This window comes from Phodopus roborovskii, unplaced genomic scaffold (genome assembly GCF_943737965.1).
Source record: "Phodopus roborovskii unplaced genomic scaffold, PHOROB, whole genome shotgun sequence".
Lineage (NCBI taxonomy): Eukaryota > Metazoa > Chordata > Mammalia > Rodentia > Cricetidae > Phodopus > Phodopus roborovskii.
This window is the reverse complement of record NW_026126412.1, coordinates 9,633,098-9,650,007: the sequence shown is the minus strand read 5'-3', so window position 1 is coordinate 9,650,007 and position 16,910 is coordinate 9,633,098. Positions and strand designations below refer to the sequence as shown.

The 16,910-nt window shown below is 38.7% G+C and overlaps 1 protein-coding gene across 4 annotated transcripts in view; it reads right to left on the bottom strand.

Annotated features, from left to right (window-relative positions):
• Positions 1 to 14,087, bottom strand: part of Tmem161b (transmembrane protein 161B) — a 66,114-nt gene extending 52,027 nt beyond the window's left edge. Inside the window, exon 1 of one of the 4 annotated variants that reach the window (XM_051182812.1) lies at positions 13,788 to 14,087. In XM_051182812.1, the coding sequence (XP_051038769.1) occupies positions 13,788 to 13,790 (3 nt within the window). In that variant the 5' untranslated portion in view covers positions 13,791 to 14,087. The remainder of the gene's footprint in view (positions 1 to 13,787) is intronic. The other 3 variants (XM_051182811.1, XM_051182815.1, XM_051182813.1) reach the window with 3 other exon arrangements.
• Positions 14,088 to 16,910: the final 2,823 nt, after the last annotated feature.

The following is a 16,910-nucleotide window of genomic DNA, read 5'->3' as shown; positions in this document are numbered from 1 at the left end:
GGAGAGAGAGAGAGGGAGAGAGAGAGAGACTCTCATCAGAATGCATAGCTCAAATGGGAGTTCTCCATCAAATCCCTCCCCTCAGAGTTCAGGAGACCCTGCAGACAAAGAGGTAGAAAGAGTGTAAGAGCCAGGGATGGAGGAACAGTGGGAACAAGGCCTCTGAATCAGCTAAGGAAAGCTCATCTGAACTTAGAGATTAAAGCAGCAAAAACACACCCTACACCAGGTCCTCTGTGTATATACTATAGCTTTAAGTTTAGTATTTCTATAGGACTTCTGGGTGGACAAGTTGGTATGATTCCTGTCTCTGCTCTTGAAGCACTTTTCTTTCTGTTGGGTTGCTTGTCCAGCTTCAATGTGATGGCTTTTGATTTTATCTTATTATATTTTATTTTGTCTTGTTTGGTTCTTATCTCTTAGAAGCCAGAGGAAACGGGAGGTGGAAGGAACTAGGAATAGCAGAGGGAAGGGAAACTAATCAAGCTATAAGAAAAAGAATCTATTTTCAACAAACAAGAAAATAGTTCAAATAGTCAACCCCCCCCCCAAAAAAAAAACCTTTCACAACAATCCTAAAAAGATACATTTTCTGGATCCATTGTGCTTCTCTTCCCCAATAATTAAAAGATCTTTTATTTCAGGTTGTACTGGCGATTGAACCAGGGCCTTGTTTATACTAGGCAAATATTCTACCAAGCTACATCCTTTCAGATATACCTTTTGGATCATCCTTTTTTTTTTTTTTTTATTTTTAAGTGCCTGTATATAAAAACTTGATGGGTTACACTGTAAATAAAACCAATACATCATTTAAAAAGACAGAGAAGAAGAAGAAGAAGAAGAAAAAAAGACCCCCACTGATACAAGGGGAAAAGGAAGAAAAACAGAGGCAGATGTACCTACCTATACAAAGAAAAGACATGATCCAGAAATAATGCCAAAAACACACTCACTATGAGCTGCATACAAAGGACTTTTTCTGTAAGAACTTGGACATAATTCCTAGATCTTATGTAGGAAGCAACCAAATCAATGGCAACTTAAATTGTAATAGGAAAAATATCAAAAGCACCGGGGCTCAGAACACAGTTAACTAGTACTGTATCACCTAGCATGCACAAAGTCTGATACCTATCCAGAGCAACACACCAAAAAGAGAGGTGGGGGGAGGCAGAGCAAAAAACTTATTTCAAGCAAAGCCACAAAAGTAAGAGCAACATAACAAGTAATATCGTTTTGGCATTAGAATAGAAACTATCTTTTCAAGGAGAGGGTAAAACTTGGGCGCAAAGAAAAAAAATGAGCATAATTATTCATTGAGAAAAATTAATGAAAAAATTTGCTGTTATATAAAAATTGTGGTTCTGTCCTACTGAATGGAATCATAAAATAAGTATGAACTACATTAAAGGTAAAACTGTGGTCACCATGGGTAATATGAACCTGGTCCAGAAAAATCAGAAAAATGAGGTCAAGATTCTATACACTTTGCTGGTATCATGCAGTTATTTTTGAAAACTTTGATTTTTTTTTCAATGGTTTCAATTTAGCTCCTAAGAATCAGAGTGGGCAGAGGATATAAGCTATAAAAGGGTGGAATATATCCAAATTATGAGAATTTTGGGTCAAAAACAAAAAACATAGGTATTGACTGGATGATTGTCAAGATTCTGTAAGTATTTCTGAGTGATTACAAGGTTAGGTACACTATCAAAAACATGAACAATCAGGATTATAACCTTTAAATGTTATGAGAATTAAAAAAACAAATAAAAGAGCTTATCAATAGCCAAATACAGCACCAGACAGTATTTGAAATGTCCTTGAAGAACAGCCAACACTAACAGCACGATCTCTGAAGGTGGAAAAAAAAAAAAAGGCATAAAATAAACACTAGGATTATCATAAAAAAATCAATGTCATTAAAAGGAGGGTTAGAAGTCTAAAAGCAAAATCTGATAAAATCACACAGGTGAATAACCAGCAGCCCTAAGCAGAGGCTTTTGAGATAGCTGTTTTAAGAGGTCAATACATTAGAATGGTTGCTTTAAGAGGTCAAGAGATTAAGAACAGTTTAGACTTAATCCAAAAGAGAAATCCTCTACATACTCCAATACTGGTTAAAAAAAAAAACAACAACAACAACATAAAGCAACGATGAACATCCAAGTCTTTCTCATGCACCATCCCAAGTACACTAGAATTGATTACATGAGCATTCTGCTTTGAGTCAGGAACAAAACAAAACAGAAACCAGTGTAAACTGCCCTTGCAGAGGACCTCCCTTAGATTCCCAGAGCCTTTTCAGGAAGCTCACACTGGCCTTGTAATCCAGCTCCAAAGGAGTCCAGTACTTTGGGATTCATCAGAAGCCTAAACGCCTAAACTCCCGGGAATATACCCATACACAGACACCCACAAACACATCATTTTAAAATAGTAACAAATATTTTAAAAATTAGTAAAACTAATGTTTAAAAAGTACAAAATTTTCAAGAAAATGCCTAAAGGCAAGGCAATTTTCTTATAAGCTAAACCTGCAACGCGATAACTTATTAAAAAATTCAATTGATCTCCAGAGACTTAAGACTTAGTAAAGCATGAACTTTTGTTTTATTTTTGAAGTCTATCTCAGAAATTTAGTCAATTCTCTCTTTAAATGACTTGCTTTTTTGTTTGTTTGAATGATACAGTTTTGTTTTTTTTTTTGTTGTTGTTGTTTTTTCTAGTCAGTGGGTATTAACAGAAAGGAGTTGGAGATATCACTTAGCACTGGGGAAAAGTTTAAACAAAACTGCTTATTTGAGGGTTAATACATTTGTAACCTCAGCACTTGGAGAGATTTTTATCAGAACAGTGGATTCAAGGCTAGCCTGGCTTACAGAGTTAAGTCCCAGAATGGCCTGAAGTGCACATTGGAGGGAGAGGCAAAGAGAACATAAGAGGTATGATGACCACAAACACTTCTAGTAAAAATGAGTAATGAATAAATTAAAGATAAAATGCAAGCATTCAATAAACATTAGTTGAAATTATACTAGAAAATAGTCTCAATCTTGAAAAATAAGTGTCTTAAAATTCAGGTCAAAATCTACAGTATAGTGAAATGCATACGGGTTTTTTCTATGTCTCTGATGATCAGAAATATATGCTGACAATTACTTCCAAAATCCAGTTGCTGAGTCTTCTACTTATTTAGCTGGTCATGGTAGCATATATCTGTAATACCAGCTCCTGGAAGGCTGTGGCAGAAGGATCAGGAGTTCAAGGCAGCATGAAGGACAGAGTGAGTTCCACGCTAGCCTGGGCTAATTAGCAAGAAACTGTGGTAAAAAACAAAAAACAAGGCCTATTAGGTAAGACGTCATGGTTTCCCTTTTGAACAAGGCTAAACAGAAAAGAATGGTTCTAGTGACAGAATACACATACACAGACATCCCCACAAACCTAAGAATATAAACCATTTGGAATTAATCACTTAATATCATCATAAACATGGCTGAAGTCTTTAGAATGATAAAACTCTTTAAATATGGTAAGCTAATGGAGTTTTGGTTTTGGTAGAAAAAAAAAATCTTCCAGCATGATGTCCCTTCAGAAAAGAAAGCAGAAAGCAGAAGGTGACATTGCTTTCCAGAGCAGATCATGGCATTAGCGCCAACAGCAGCAATCAGCAAACAAAGACTACAAACACCAGTTGAGCATAGCATGGAGTGGAGGACAAGCAGATAATTCAGATAACTGAGATTATTAAAGACTCCTATTTATCACAGAGATAAAAATGTGAAGTTTGCTTTAAAAGGTAAACACAGGGTTATAACTCAGTAGTCAAACCTGACCCTCAGCATTATAAACCAAAACCTTACAGTGCTAAGTATATTCCGTAGGAGGCAACTGCTGGCAACCTATAATATACACAAAACAAACAAACAAACAAACAAACAAAAAACAGCATGTGAAAGGCTGCTCTTGACATGGTGGTTGCACCAGATAATGGTTGCTTTTTATTATTCCAGTGTCCACTCACACTAATCACACCTCTTCACAACCCAAACAAGAATTTGATGCAAAGATACTATCACTAGTATCTGTCATCTAGTAGGTGTTTCCACCATGTGACATGTACTGCAGAGTAACTATGAATGTGAGCCAACAGTTGTACATTTACTAGATTTCTCTTGTAACTCAAATGTGTAGCTATTGAACATAAGCTTGAGATGAAAATACCTCACCAAAAATCCTTTTTTACCTCTTAAAAATAAATCTGTGCTAATTAACTTTTCAGTGGTCGTGAAGAAGTGACATGGTGAGATGGTCTTTGTCAGTTGACTATATGGAAGGATAGGGAAGCTTCTCTAAGAGATTACAGCTTTTGTAACTCCTATGGAAGCAAAGTTTCAGTTGTAAGCAATAGTCACTACAAGTGCAAGGAGGAAGAGAGAGGCAATTGCTAGAGCCCCAAGGAAAAGAAATGGGTGTGACACAGGATTAGAACAAGTATGAAAAAGAAATCTTATGGTAATTAAGAAATTCCAGTTCACAGCTCCACTCTCCAATTCCTTCTCACTCATCAGCATTACTTCAAGTCCATGCCCAAATCTAAATGGTTAATACTCTGGTATAAAGGAATCTTTTAACTAGATATGTTTAAGGAAAAAGACGTACTGTTGTAGTAGTAACTATACTACTGTACAATGACTCACTGTAGTAATGGAAAAAGTTTAGCACCTATCTTAGAAATGTCAATCATGTTATGCCTAACAGTAATGACTAATTCCTCTAATACTATCTGTTATATTAGGTGTCAACTAGACTTGGGAAGATTTTCCAAAAGTACAAGTACATAACAGTTATAAAAATCACTACTTATTTTTCTAAGTGGCTCTAAGGCTTAAAGTTAGGGTCTTAAACATGACGCTATGCTAGGCAAGTACTCTACCACTGAGTCACATATTTTCAGCCTTCTTTATGCTTGCTTGGAAATAGGGTCTGGGTATATTGTCCAGGCTGGCCTTAAACTCTACAGCTCAGATTACCTTGACCCTGTTATCTATCCTCTTCCTTCTGTCTCTAGAGCAGCTAAGAGTGTAAGTTTGGAGCACCAGGACTAGGAAAAATAACTATTTCTTACTGTAATAATATCTTTCTAAGAAATTGGTATTTAATTTTTAACATTGGATTAAACTTTGGAAATCCAATTCTTTTATAAGCTGAAAGTTATCAACTCAAACAATAATCAGCCTGGCCATGTAGCACAGTGGAACAGGAAAACTAGCTTAGAAGTCAAATCCTATCATTGCTATCTATATTTCTTTGAACAAGTTACTCTAATTTTGTTGTGCCTCCATCTGTAAAATGGAAGTTAAAAACAAAACCCCAGAACTTATATACTTCATCAGGATTTAAATCAAGTTCACTTTTGAAACACCTGATGGATTCCAGCTGCTAAATACACTTAGCTATTACAGTTACTGATGAAAATGAAAATTCAATTTTTATCCACCTATAGTGCTTTTAAAGTCTTTAACTTTGAAGGACTCTCTCAGTTTTATTCTTGCTGCTGTAATAGCCATGACAAAGGCAACTTAGGAGAGCCAGGCTCAACTGGCTCACAGTTCTAGGTTACAGTCTATAGCTGCCAGTCTCATGACAGCTACAGTCAAGATCATTGAGCAGTGAACTAACACACTCATGCTAGTGACTGACTTGCTTTCTCCTCCTTCCTATGGAGCAGGTCACCTTCACAGGGTGACCTTCCTACCTCAATTAAGGTTAATTTTCTTAGGAAAAACTGAAAGTGTTGCCCCCCTCTCCCCAAATCTTACACTTTATGCCAAAAAATACAAAAGGTATTCCATCTATTTTAGTAATACGATTACCCCTTCTGTTTTATGTTATAAACTGGGATTGTTGGTGCCTGAGGTATATTTTCTCAGAACTCTAATGAAACAAGAGTACTAACATGGCATACTGTGGACCCAAAAGCAAGGTTGTAGAATACAATCTAACACACAAAAATCAAAGACCTCACACCAGCATAGAACAAGACTCTGCCTTTAAAATGAGCTGAAGCTATATATATCACAGTGGTAGAGCATTTGCCTAGTATGAAAAGTCTTGGGCTTATTCTTCAGCATCAAACCACAACACAATTTTTATAACAGTATCCAAAATAAAGTGAAAGATTTAAATATAAGTCTAAGAAGATATAGCCGGACAGGGTGACACACACCTATCCCAATTTGAGAGAAAGTAGAAAGAGAATCAGCACAAACTGGATATAAACCCAATCTCCATAACAAGCATCAAGCCAGCCAAGACTATGTGTGAGACCCTTCCTGTCTTAAAAACAAAAAGAGAAAATATGAGCAAGATCTGATAAGTAAAGCTAAAAGACTGATGTCTAAAACAAAGACCAAAATAAATGGGAGACACTCCATGTTCATGGATAGCCAAGACTCGACATTTTCAAGACATGGATTCTTTTCAGCCTGATCTATACCAATTAGTTTATTACCAAGCAAAGTCATGGGAAGAAGGGCTGGGGAGATGGCTCTGTAGTTAAGAATATGTACTGCTCTTCTGGAGGACCACAGTTTGGTTCCCAGCATTCACTTCAGGCAGACCACAAATGCCTATAACTTTATACAAGGGGATCTAATCCTTCCAGTCTCCTTGGGCACCTGTACTAAAGCACATATATTCTCAGAAATGCATAATTAAAAATAATAAATCTCCCAAATCATTGAAAATCGTTCTAGAACTTAAAAAATTAACCCCCAAATTTATAAATTTAGGCAAAAGAGCTAGGATACAAAAAAAAAAAAAAAAAAAAAAAAAAAAGACTACCATTAATAGATTTCAAGACTTACCATAAAGCTATAATAATCAAAACAGTGCAGTACTGATGAAAAAGACAAATTAATCAATATAATAAGGTAAAAAGGACAAGTATAGCCCAACAAAATTTAGGTAATTAAACTTGGATCAGAAAATAAAGGAAAACAAAGGAGAAAAGTTCAGTACTTTCAAAAAATGTTGGAACAAATAAATATTCACACTGAAAAAAATGAATCTAGACATATGCTTACTCTCATACATAAATTTACTTAGAACATCATAGGTGTAAAACACAAAACTTAAGCGTCCCTATAAAATAACATAGGAGACAACTTGGTTGACATTGGGTATGGCATTGCCTTTCTAGACCTGGGGCTGGAAAGATGGTAGCCCCTGAAACTGACCAGATTCACTAGGCCTTCCTGTCAGAACAAGCAATAAAAGCAGAGAGTCCTCGTCAGACAGAAGGGCACCAGGCTTCCAAGAAGACTCAGACTAGCCAAGCTGCAAAGACTTGAGACTATAACAGCTGCCTAAAAAACAAAAGCCAGCCACGCTTCCTGGAAAAGGTACAGACCAACTGAAGCACCTGGAAAGGGCACTCTCCATCCTGTTGAGCTGACTGCAGGCTGGGCAGTGTGCTCCAGGTTCCCAACTTTGTGAGCTATTCCCCCATGCTTCAGGGGAGGGTCTTGGTGATCCAGCTGTCTCTGAGTCATTTCTGCTCCTGTAAGTAACCCTCAGCAATATTCCATAAGTCACCCCAAGAGAACTTGTCAAGTTGGACTTTGGTGATTTCCATACTTAGGTCTGTCATGGGCTTCCTATCTGGGATGAGTAGACATGCGTGTTGTGTCTCCCCAGGAAAAGTTTGGACACACAAAACACACCTGAAAGTACCATAATGGCAGAGTGCTTGCCTAGCAAGTGCAAGCCCTGCGTCTGTCTCAGAATAAAGGAACGAGACAGGTAGAAGAAACAGTAGGGAAAGAAAAAGAAACTTTCAAGCTGAACACCTAGGAAAACCTTGGTTTTTACAGAGTAGAAGAAGCCAATCTGCAAGGGTTTTAATAATTCATGGTTCCAATTATGTAACATTCTGGAAGGCCTTGATTACAGTGAAAAATATCAGTGGTTGCCAGAGAAAGGGAAGTATGAATATGAACAGCATAGAGACTTTCATGGTAGTTAAATAATGTTACATAATAATGATGGGTACACAGAATGATGAATTCATCCAAACCTACAAAAAGTACATTAAAAGTGAGTCCTGGGCTGGTGACATAGCTCAGTAGATACTGGTGCTAGCCATTGCCACTAAACCTATTAAACTGAGTTCCATTCCCTGAACCCATATGATGGAAGAAGAGAATCAACTCCCACAAGTTGTGACTGACCTCCATATGCACGATAAGCTGTTAAATGCACAAATACAAACACAACAAATAAACATTTTTTAAAAGGAATGCTAATACAGAATATATATTTGAGTGATTATAATGTATCAGTTGTATGAAATGTACCACTTTGAGCTGGGCATAGTGACACATGCCTACAATTACAGCATTATGGAGGCTGAGGCAAGATTTTCGGAAGTTCAAGACTAATGTGAGCTATATAGCCAGAACCTATCTCAAAAGTAAAAATGAATAATTTTTACTTTTTCGAAAAGGTGAAGACCCCTAGTAGGTCAGTCATGCCCTTGGGCAGGACCAACACCAGAGAGACGCTGGACAACACAAATTAGACAAAGAACATGAAATTAGCAGATAGGGTGGTGGAGGTGGATCTGGGGGAAAGGGGTGAATATGACTGAATTCACTGTACAAACTCTCAATGAGTAAAAATGTATTATTCTTTTAAATGATGAGGATATATACCACTCTGGTAAAGTTACAGATAATGGGAAGGACATGTAGAACAACAGAAACTTATACATACAAATCCAAAGCTAATCTAAAGCTCCTCTTTAAAATATACCTTCAGGGGCCAGAGAGATGACTTAGCTGTTAAGAGTAGTGGCTGTATTTCCAGGGGACCCTCATCCAATTCTCAGAACCTATATGACTACTAACAACCATCTGTAAACTTCGGGCACTGCACACACACATGCAGGCAAAACACCAACATACATAAAAAAGCAATTAGTTAATACAAAGTTAACTGGGTTAAAAAAAAAAAAAAAAAAAAAAAAAAAAAAAAAAAGCCCTAACCTCTAAGGGGCTGGGGATGGCTGAGAAGTTAAGAGCACCTGCTGCTCTTGCAGAGGATGGAGTTTGGTTCAGAACACTCACATATAGACTGTGTCGACTGTGTCTATTACTGCAGTTCCAGAGGATCAACACCCTCTTCTAGCCTCTGCACCAGCTATACAAATGGTACATACATACATACATGCACACACACATACGTACAGGTAAGCACTAATATCCACAAAATAAAAAATGAATCTTAAAACAATGAAAGGCTTCTTTTTTTCAGTATGTGACATATAACTGCAATTGAGGAAATGAACGCCATTATCTACATGCTTAAAAATAATTATCTGTAATCATTCTGCTCACCAAAATCTGTAATGATTTTACTGGAAGTCTTATACAGCTAAAATCAATGTACATTTTACGACTGTTCATCAGATATATTACAACTGTCTAAAGTGTAGTTGGTAAATTTGTACTCATATGTGCCAGTCAAATGTTATGTTTCATCACAGTAACCACTATCATTTTCTACCCTTCTGCTTTCTTTGTTTCATTTACCAAGGCTAACATACTGTCTGCTTCATTACAAGATCAGCATTAGCCTCTCTTCATGAAAAGAAGCTCCAAAAAGGCAGGTATGTCTGTCTCATAAAGCTACATCCTTGGCCTAGCAATGTTGAAAATAGTCAGTAAACAGTTATCATATGAAATAATGGGTTTTTAGTTTATTTAGCAGTTGTCTGGTAAAACAAAGGAAATAGTTATTTCAAGCAAAAAAGAGAACATCCACTTTACAAGGACTTGAAAACTGTTGAAAAAAGTTTCCAGAGCAGATGATATAGTTCATCCTCTCGAAAATTCATGCTAGAATTTAGCTGCCATTGCATTAAGAGGGTAGGAATTTAACATAACTCATGTTTCAGGGCATTGCCATTAGGATGTGATTACAATCAGATGAGGTCATCATAGGAGTTCCTATTTCAAATCAAGGAAAGTAAGCAATGAGAGGATGCATGCATTCACACACACCACACCACACCATGCATTCATTGCCCCCACCCCACCCATTTTGTCCATCTCTTGTCATATGATTACCTGAAACAGTTCACCAGTGCCAGCAAAGTCATCAGTAGATGAGGTCCATCAACCTTGGACCAAAACTGCGAACCACAAACCCCTTTCTACACAATATACACAATCTGTGTATTATTAGTAATGGAGGAGAGAGTAAGACAAGTGGTATACAGAAGGTATACAGAGTGAAAGATAGTTTATGTTTGTTGGTTTTTTTTTTTCTACAAAGTTGAATTAACCAAATATTACCTGGAAAACCAGGAAGTCCCAATACAGCATTGACTAGGCCTCTTGAAGGACAAAAAAAAAAAAAAAAGCAAGGCAGAATCTCAGTAAAAGTCAGAAAACTTCAGAAGAAGTTTCTGCCACTACATGTTCAATACTAAATCCTCCTTAGAACCTATCTTCCAAACTGCATGTCAGATTTTCATTCAAATGCAAAGGAACTTCTAATAAAACCATCCAAGTATCTTAGCCTTTCATTTTCCTCTATGCATTGCTTGTAGACCACTTGTTTCTGACTTAACTACAGAATTTATTAGAAATAAAATTCTGAGTTGGGAATGAAGTCTTATGCAATAATCCCAGCACATACATAAAATAATCCCAGACTGAAACAGACTAGTAGGGAGTTCAAGGCCAGCCTGAGCTATTGAGTAAGAACATGTTTCAAAGAACAACCAAGCAAACAAGCAAAGATTCTGAAATTTCATAATGGGGTCCAAAAATACATTTTTACTAAGAATTACAAGTTTGTTTTTTTCTTTATGTATCTATTTATTTATTGAAGCTGACTCTCACTACATAGACACGAATAGTATGGAATTCACTGTAGACAAGGCTGGTCTCAAACTCAGAGATCCCATGCTGGGATTAAAGGCAGGCACCACCATGCCCAGCCATTCCTAAGTAAACTCAAGTATCCCAATACTCTAAGTTCATTAGAAGTCACCTATTCTATGATGTCCCAATTTAGACTCAATGCACTGATCTGCACTTTTAAAGTGTATTTCTCCCATAACATATACCACATTAACTACCCAGCACTAGTCCTCACCAACTCTGACTATGGCAAAACTTTCTGTCTCCACACAGCTAACAACTGTTACATGAACTAAACAAGTCAGGAAACACCTACAACTCAAAATGCTAGCTCCTACAACAGAAAGTATACCAGAATTAGTTGGTTTACCTTCAGTAAATTTTCTATAGAATATTTTCAAAAACTGAAAGCAAAATAATTCAGAGAGCTCCACATGTTCTGTCTACACCACAAGCTTATTGTCATTTGTTTACGATTCAAAATCATGATACATACAGCTCACCCCTGAAGTTTGGGATTAGATACTGTATCAGAGAATGATAGGAAAAAGTAAATTTATAGCCAATTAAACAATTATAAAACCAAAATGTCCATTCTGGGGTAGCATTTATATGACAGTAGTGAAATATTGGCCAAGTATAAGGATAAAGATTTTAAGACTACCCACATGATGTACTAAAAAAAAAAAAATTAACAAAAAACAAAAAAGAGAGAATGAGAATTTTTAAAAGGAACTATAGGGCTAAGGAAACCAAATTAAATCTTAATCAGAAATATGTATATATCATGAAACAAAGTTCTAAGTCTAAGAATGTGAATCATAAGATGACTTAAAGACCAATTCTACTTCTTTTGTCAGAAATCTAGAAAGTCTGATAGAGTTGAGTAATCTTACCAAATTCGTCTTCAGAGTTCACATATGGTGCTCAGTGTATTATTAGCCATTTAAAAGAAACTGCTAATTTAACTGAGCTGCATCCTAAATTCAGCCCATCCTCACAAAATTCAATTCTTAGACATTTTTATTTTTTTGGGGGGGGGGATCCCAAGCACTGACTGCAATAATTACAAATACAAACATGATCAATTTCATAGCTGTGAACAGCTTCAGGCCAGTATCTCAAAACAAAAACCAATGTCACAATGGAGACAGATCACTACCCAACCTGACACTGGGAATCACCGAGATCAGCTAGAAATACATCTATTTTGTTGGAGGTCCCAGAGTGGTTTTACAGACCTTAGAATGCAGGAAACACATTCTAATTCAGCTTCCCGGTGACTATAATGTACTGAAGAATTTTATTAATATTCTATCTTCAACTTTCTAGATTAAGAAGTCAAAAACTTACTTTACACTTAAGAAACTGAGACCAAGTTCATTAGATGTCACCTCAAGTATGTCATTGCCTGTTTCTAGACTCCACATGGTTCTGTAAATTTGAAGGGGGTGGGAAAATTGACTAGATTTTGATTCCTTCTAGTTCTAATATTCGTTCTTTAATTTCATTATGTCAAATAAAAACTCTCTGAAGAAATGTAAGCCATAGTATGCAGAGGTTCAAAACAGAAGGAAAAAAAAAAAAATAACCTTAAAACCAAAAGAAACACAAATCACCTGGTACAGCACAACTGGAACCAGATGAGTTTGAAAGTTTTTATTCTCAAGTTCATAAGGCCTTCTAAAATCATCACACACAACAGCTAAAATTCGCAATATTTGAATCTGAAAAACAGGCATCTGCCTCTGATGCCAACATTCTGGGAAGCAGTGGCAGGCAGATCTCTGAACTGGTGGACAGCCTGATGTACATAAAAAGAAGGCAGCAGGCCAACAAGTGCCTGCAGATGAGGGTTGGAAATCTCCCACACGCTTAATTGTCCAACTTTACCAGAACCCTGCGGTCTTGGAAACATCAAGTCTGTCTTTAAGATCCTTTAATGTTCCAGAAAATATCATCACTATCTAACTGCCCTCCTCCCATTTTCCTATAAAGCAAAAGCCTTGCCTTTCCATAAATTAACTTCTGTACTGTGCGATCAGTCAACACCCGCTTAACTAAATAAAGTTGATTAAGATTCTCTTTCTACAAATCCATGCACTTATTCCACTTTCAGCCAGAAACAGCACAGGAGCTCTCGGGATGACTGACTTCACAGTCAATACCCTCTGCTCGCTGTCCATCATACTGATTTCCATCCTACCTTTCCAAACCAGGCTCTTTCTACATTCACTCCTCCGCATGAAATCCTTCTTACCCAACCTTTAAAGACACTTGCACATACGACTGAAGCTACTCTCCCTACTGCAAATGCTCCCCTCTCAATACAATGCCTTCACAAATTTTCCTTTTGGATTGAATCTGTTGATACTTAAGTCGACTCTTTGTTTTAAGTGACAATTTTTCCAGCTGTGAAACAGCTGAGTTTTAAGAGAAACCAATTGTATCTTGAGTGCCTAGCGTTGCTTGTCTCCAAGAAAGATACAGGCAGGGTTCAAAGGTACTTCTACACCCTTAAACTCCTGGCCACAAGCCAACCCACCTCGGGAAAAGGTGACAGCGACTCGGTGATGAGCGGAGCAAGGTCATCTGGGGGCCACCTGGTGCCACAGGCCACGAGCAGTGCAGGCTACTCAGTCGGAGCGGTGCGGCCGACCCAGGCCTCCCGCGGGGCCGCGCGCACTCTGGGCAGGTGGGGTCCCGCCAGCAGGTCACCCCAGCGCTCCGCAGGTTCCATTCAGAGCCGGGGCATCCACCAACCAACCGGCTCCTCTCACAGACTGACCTCCCCGCCCTTCCCTCCTGACGGCTGTCACTCTGGGCCGTGATCGCACAAGGACTCACCATAACGCCAAGAAGAGGTCGCGAGGCGGACACTCTGGAGTCGCCGGGAGCCTCCTGCACCTCGCCTGCAGGTTCTGCAGAACGGACCTCTCCAAACCGCGAGGGAAAAGGTCTTCCGGCTCTGCCGGAAGTCCTGCCCGCGCGGGACAGGAAGTCCCTCCCTCTCCTGACCGCCAGCGACCCCACGCCACGCAGAGATGAGGGGACGCAAGGCGTCCGCTAGAGCTACTTCCGCGGGTGCGAGGCGAGGGCGGCGGGCGGGGCTGACCTTGAGAGGCCGGGGGCGCAGGCGCGCAGGTAGGTGGGCGGGGCTCCTAGGTAGGCTGGCCGCTTTCCGCCAGGCTGGTGGAGCCGCCGGGTCGGAGGCGGGGGTCGCCTGGGTCGGAGCTGACCTCGCACCCTGGGCTCGGTGAGGATGGAGAGCTTCCCAGTCTGTATTCGTGCTGAGCGAACTCAGAAGTTGTCCAGCTCAGCCAGCGTCCTTTCTGCCTTCATTTTCCTTACGCGGTACCTTGGATTCTTGGTTAAAAACCCACGTCCTGCCGAAGCACCACCCTCTCTTAGGTCAGTGGAATTCGACTTTTACAAGTTCTTCGCTTTCCACAGACGCCAGCTGGAGCCAGGGGATATCTACCTAGAACAGGAACCAAGAAGGAAATTCAGTGTGGACACCTCCTACCTACTTAATTCCAATATGAACAGAAAAGGCATTGGAACACGGAAAGAAGTGAAATTCTCACATTCATACATGATATACACGTGTGTGTGTGTGTGTGTGTGTGTGTGTGTGTGTGTGTGTGTGTTTTGGGACCCACCCACTCACCCCCTAAACATCTGTAGGGGCAAGCTCTTTCCGCCTTTTTATTGTGATGAGAATTAACCCTAGAGGCAAGTTTGAAATAACTACACAGAGCATCTTGATCCAGAAATGTATCAGTTTGAGAAGCCTTACCAAAACTGTACCCATCTTACCCTTATCCATGAGATATCTTTTACCATAATGTGGTTTCGTCCTGACAGAGTACCTGGAAGTAATGATGTTCAACCTCTAAATGGCCGGCCCAAGGGCTCTGGGAGGGACTCAGTTCTGAGCCACCTAAAGAAGTTCATTAATGGGGTGGGGGATGGTAAGCAGAGTGGCAGGCAATACAGAAAGAATAAGAAATGACAGAAGCTGCTGCAAGTCCAGTGGCCTTGGGGAGTAGTTTGTGAAATAGATTCTGCTGATGATCAATCCAGAACTTCCCCAAGGGTTCAGTTTCTGCTCTACAGAGATGAGGTTGTAAATAGGCAGGCCCCACCCAAAGCAACTACAGGTGGTGGAGTGCAGTGAAGAGGGAGTGGGGTTGTCTGCTGGTCTGTGTGGGGAGGAAGAAATGGTGGGGAAGGAGAGTCGCTATGAGCCTGTCAGTGACATCACATTCTGTGAAGTCTTACTCTTTCATTTATGACAGTGTCGGTCTTCTAGCTGTCCTAAACCTGGCAGCCTCATCGAGGTTCACAAAACACCTCCTCCTATATGACAGTAAGCTGGGAATCAGTGGCAGGATACAATCCATTCCCTGCCAGAGTGAAAACAAGAAATCAGTCAGGTTTTGGAATCACCACTTTTAATAGACTGTCATATCCTATACTCTTTGTTTTCTGCATGGCTTGTTGATTAACAATCCTTGGTTAAAATCCTTTAAGTTTACATGATTGATTAGCTCTGTTACCCCATTACAAAATCCATTATACACATAGTACTTTTAATGATTAGTTTGTGTGTGTTTTCATTTTTAGCTGTGTCCAGTCATTTTATCCTATAAAAAAAAGCTCTATTTTCTATTGATTACCTGTTTCTTTTTTAGAAGAGAATTTACCCCTTTCCATTTTTTAGATGGATAGAAGTCTTTGACAAAGATTCAAATTGAATCATAAAAAGGAGGGAGGGGAGATGTGATGATAAAAATTGAATGATCTTTTTGGCAAAGGAGTGCAATTTGAGAAAAGTCTTGTCTCTTACCAGTTTGGATTTGTGGTGACTTAAAATGTCCTCTTTAAGAATTGGTCTCAAATATGTATAAATATTAACAGAAAGCTACTTATATCAACACTGACTCTAATCTCAATATTTTCCACTTATTAAAATTACCACTTTTTCAAAGTCCAATCCCTGTCTTTTACAAAATGTGTTGGTTCTTTTCATCCCTTTAAAAGGTTCCATTGCTTTCTCTTTACTAAATATGATTATATGTTTTATTCTGCGATTTATGTTGTTTTGCTACTTGTCTGTGGCTATGTGGAAAGTTAGGTTCTTGTTTTTGTTGGGTTTTGCTTCGTAGTTAAATTGTACTTGAAATTCTTTGTAGGTAATAGTAGGAACAATTGTGGACCAGTAACAATAAAATATTGGTCATATTCTGCTGTGTATGGTTAGTGGAACATTATGTAATTGTTCTAAAATGCCACTAGACTAGTCTCAATAGTGGAAAATGGTTGTCTTTTAAGTTACAAGAGGACCGGTGAGTGTGGAACCTACACAATGTGTTTAATGCCCTTATCAGAGACAAAAGAGCTTGTTTCCTCTTTTATTCAGCACCATGTAAGAACATATCGAGAACTCATCTACCAGCCATGAAGAGGGCCCTCTTCAAATCCACCTTTGATAACTATGAGAACTGATTTTGTGGCTTAAATCACCCAGTTTATGGTAATGTTGTTACAGCATCCAAAGTAAAGAATGCAAAATTGTGTTCAGTGCAATTGCTTTGACCCAAAAATAGGTCCTACACCCACAGAAAAAGATAATTCAGAGTTTATTCATTAATACTAGGCATTGATTTTCTAAACCTTTCTATGATAAGGATAATAGGGAAAGTTTGAAAACCTTATTTATGAAAAAAAATTATATTTATCAATAAAACTTTTTAAAAATCCACCTTCCTAATCCACTCTACCTTCCTAATTTGGGAGAAAAATCCTTCAGAAGTTAAACCAGGCATATGACCATAACCCAGCAATTGGAGAGAAAAGAGACAGGAAACTTGATAGGAAGGTTAGGCTGGCTGGCCAGCAAGCAATAGCAACTTGTGCTTTTGGTTGTTTTTGTGTGTGTGCTTTTGTTGTTGTTGTTTTTATTTA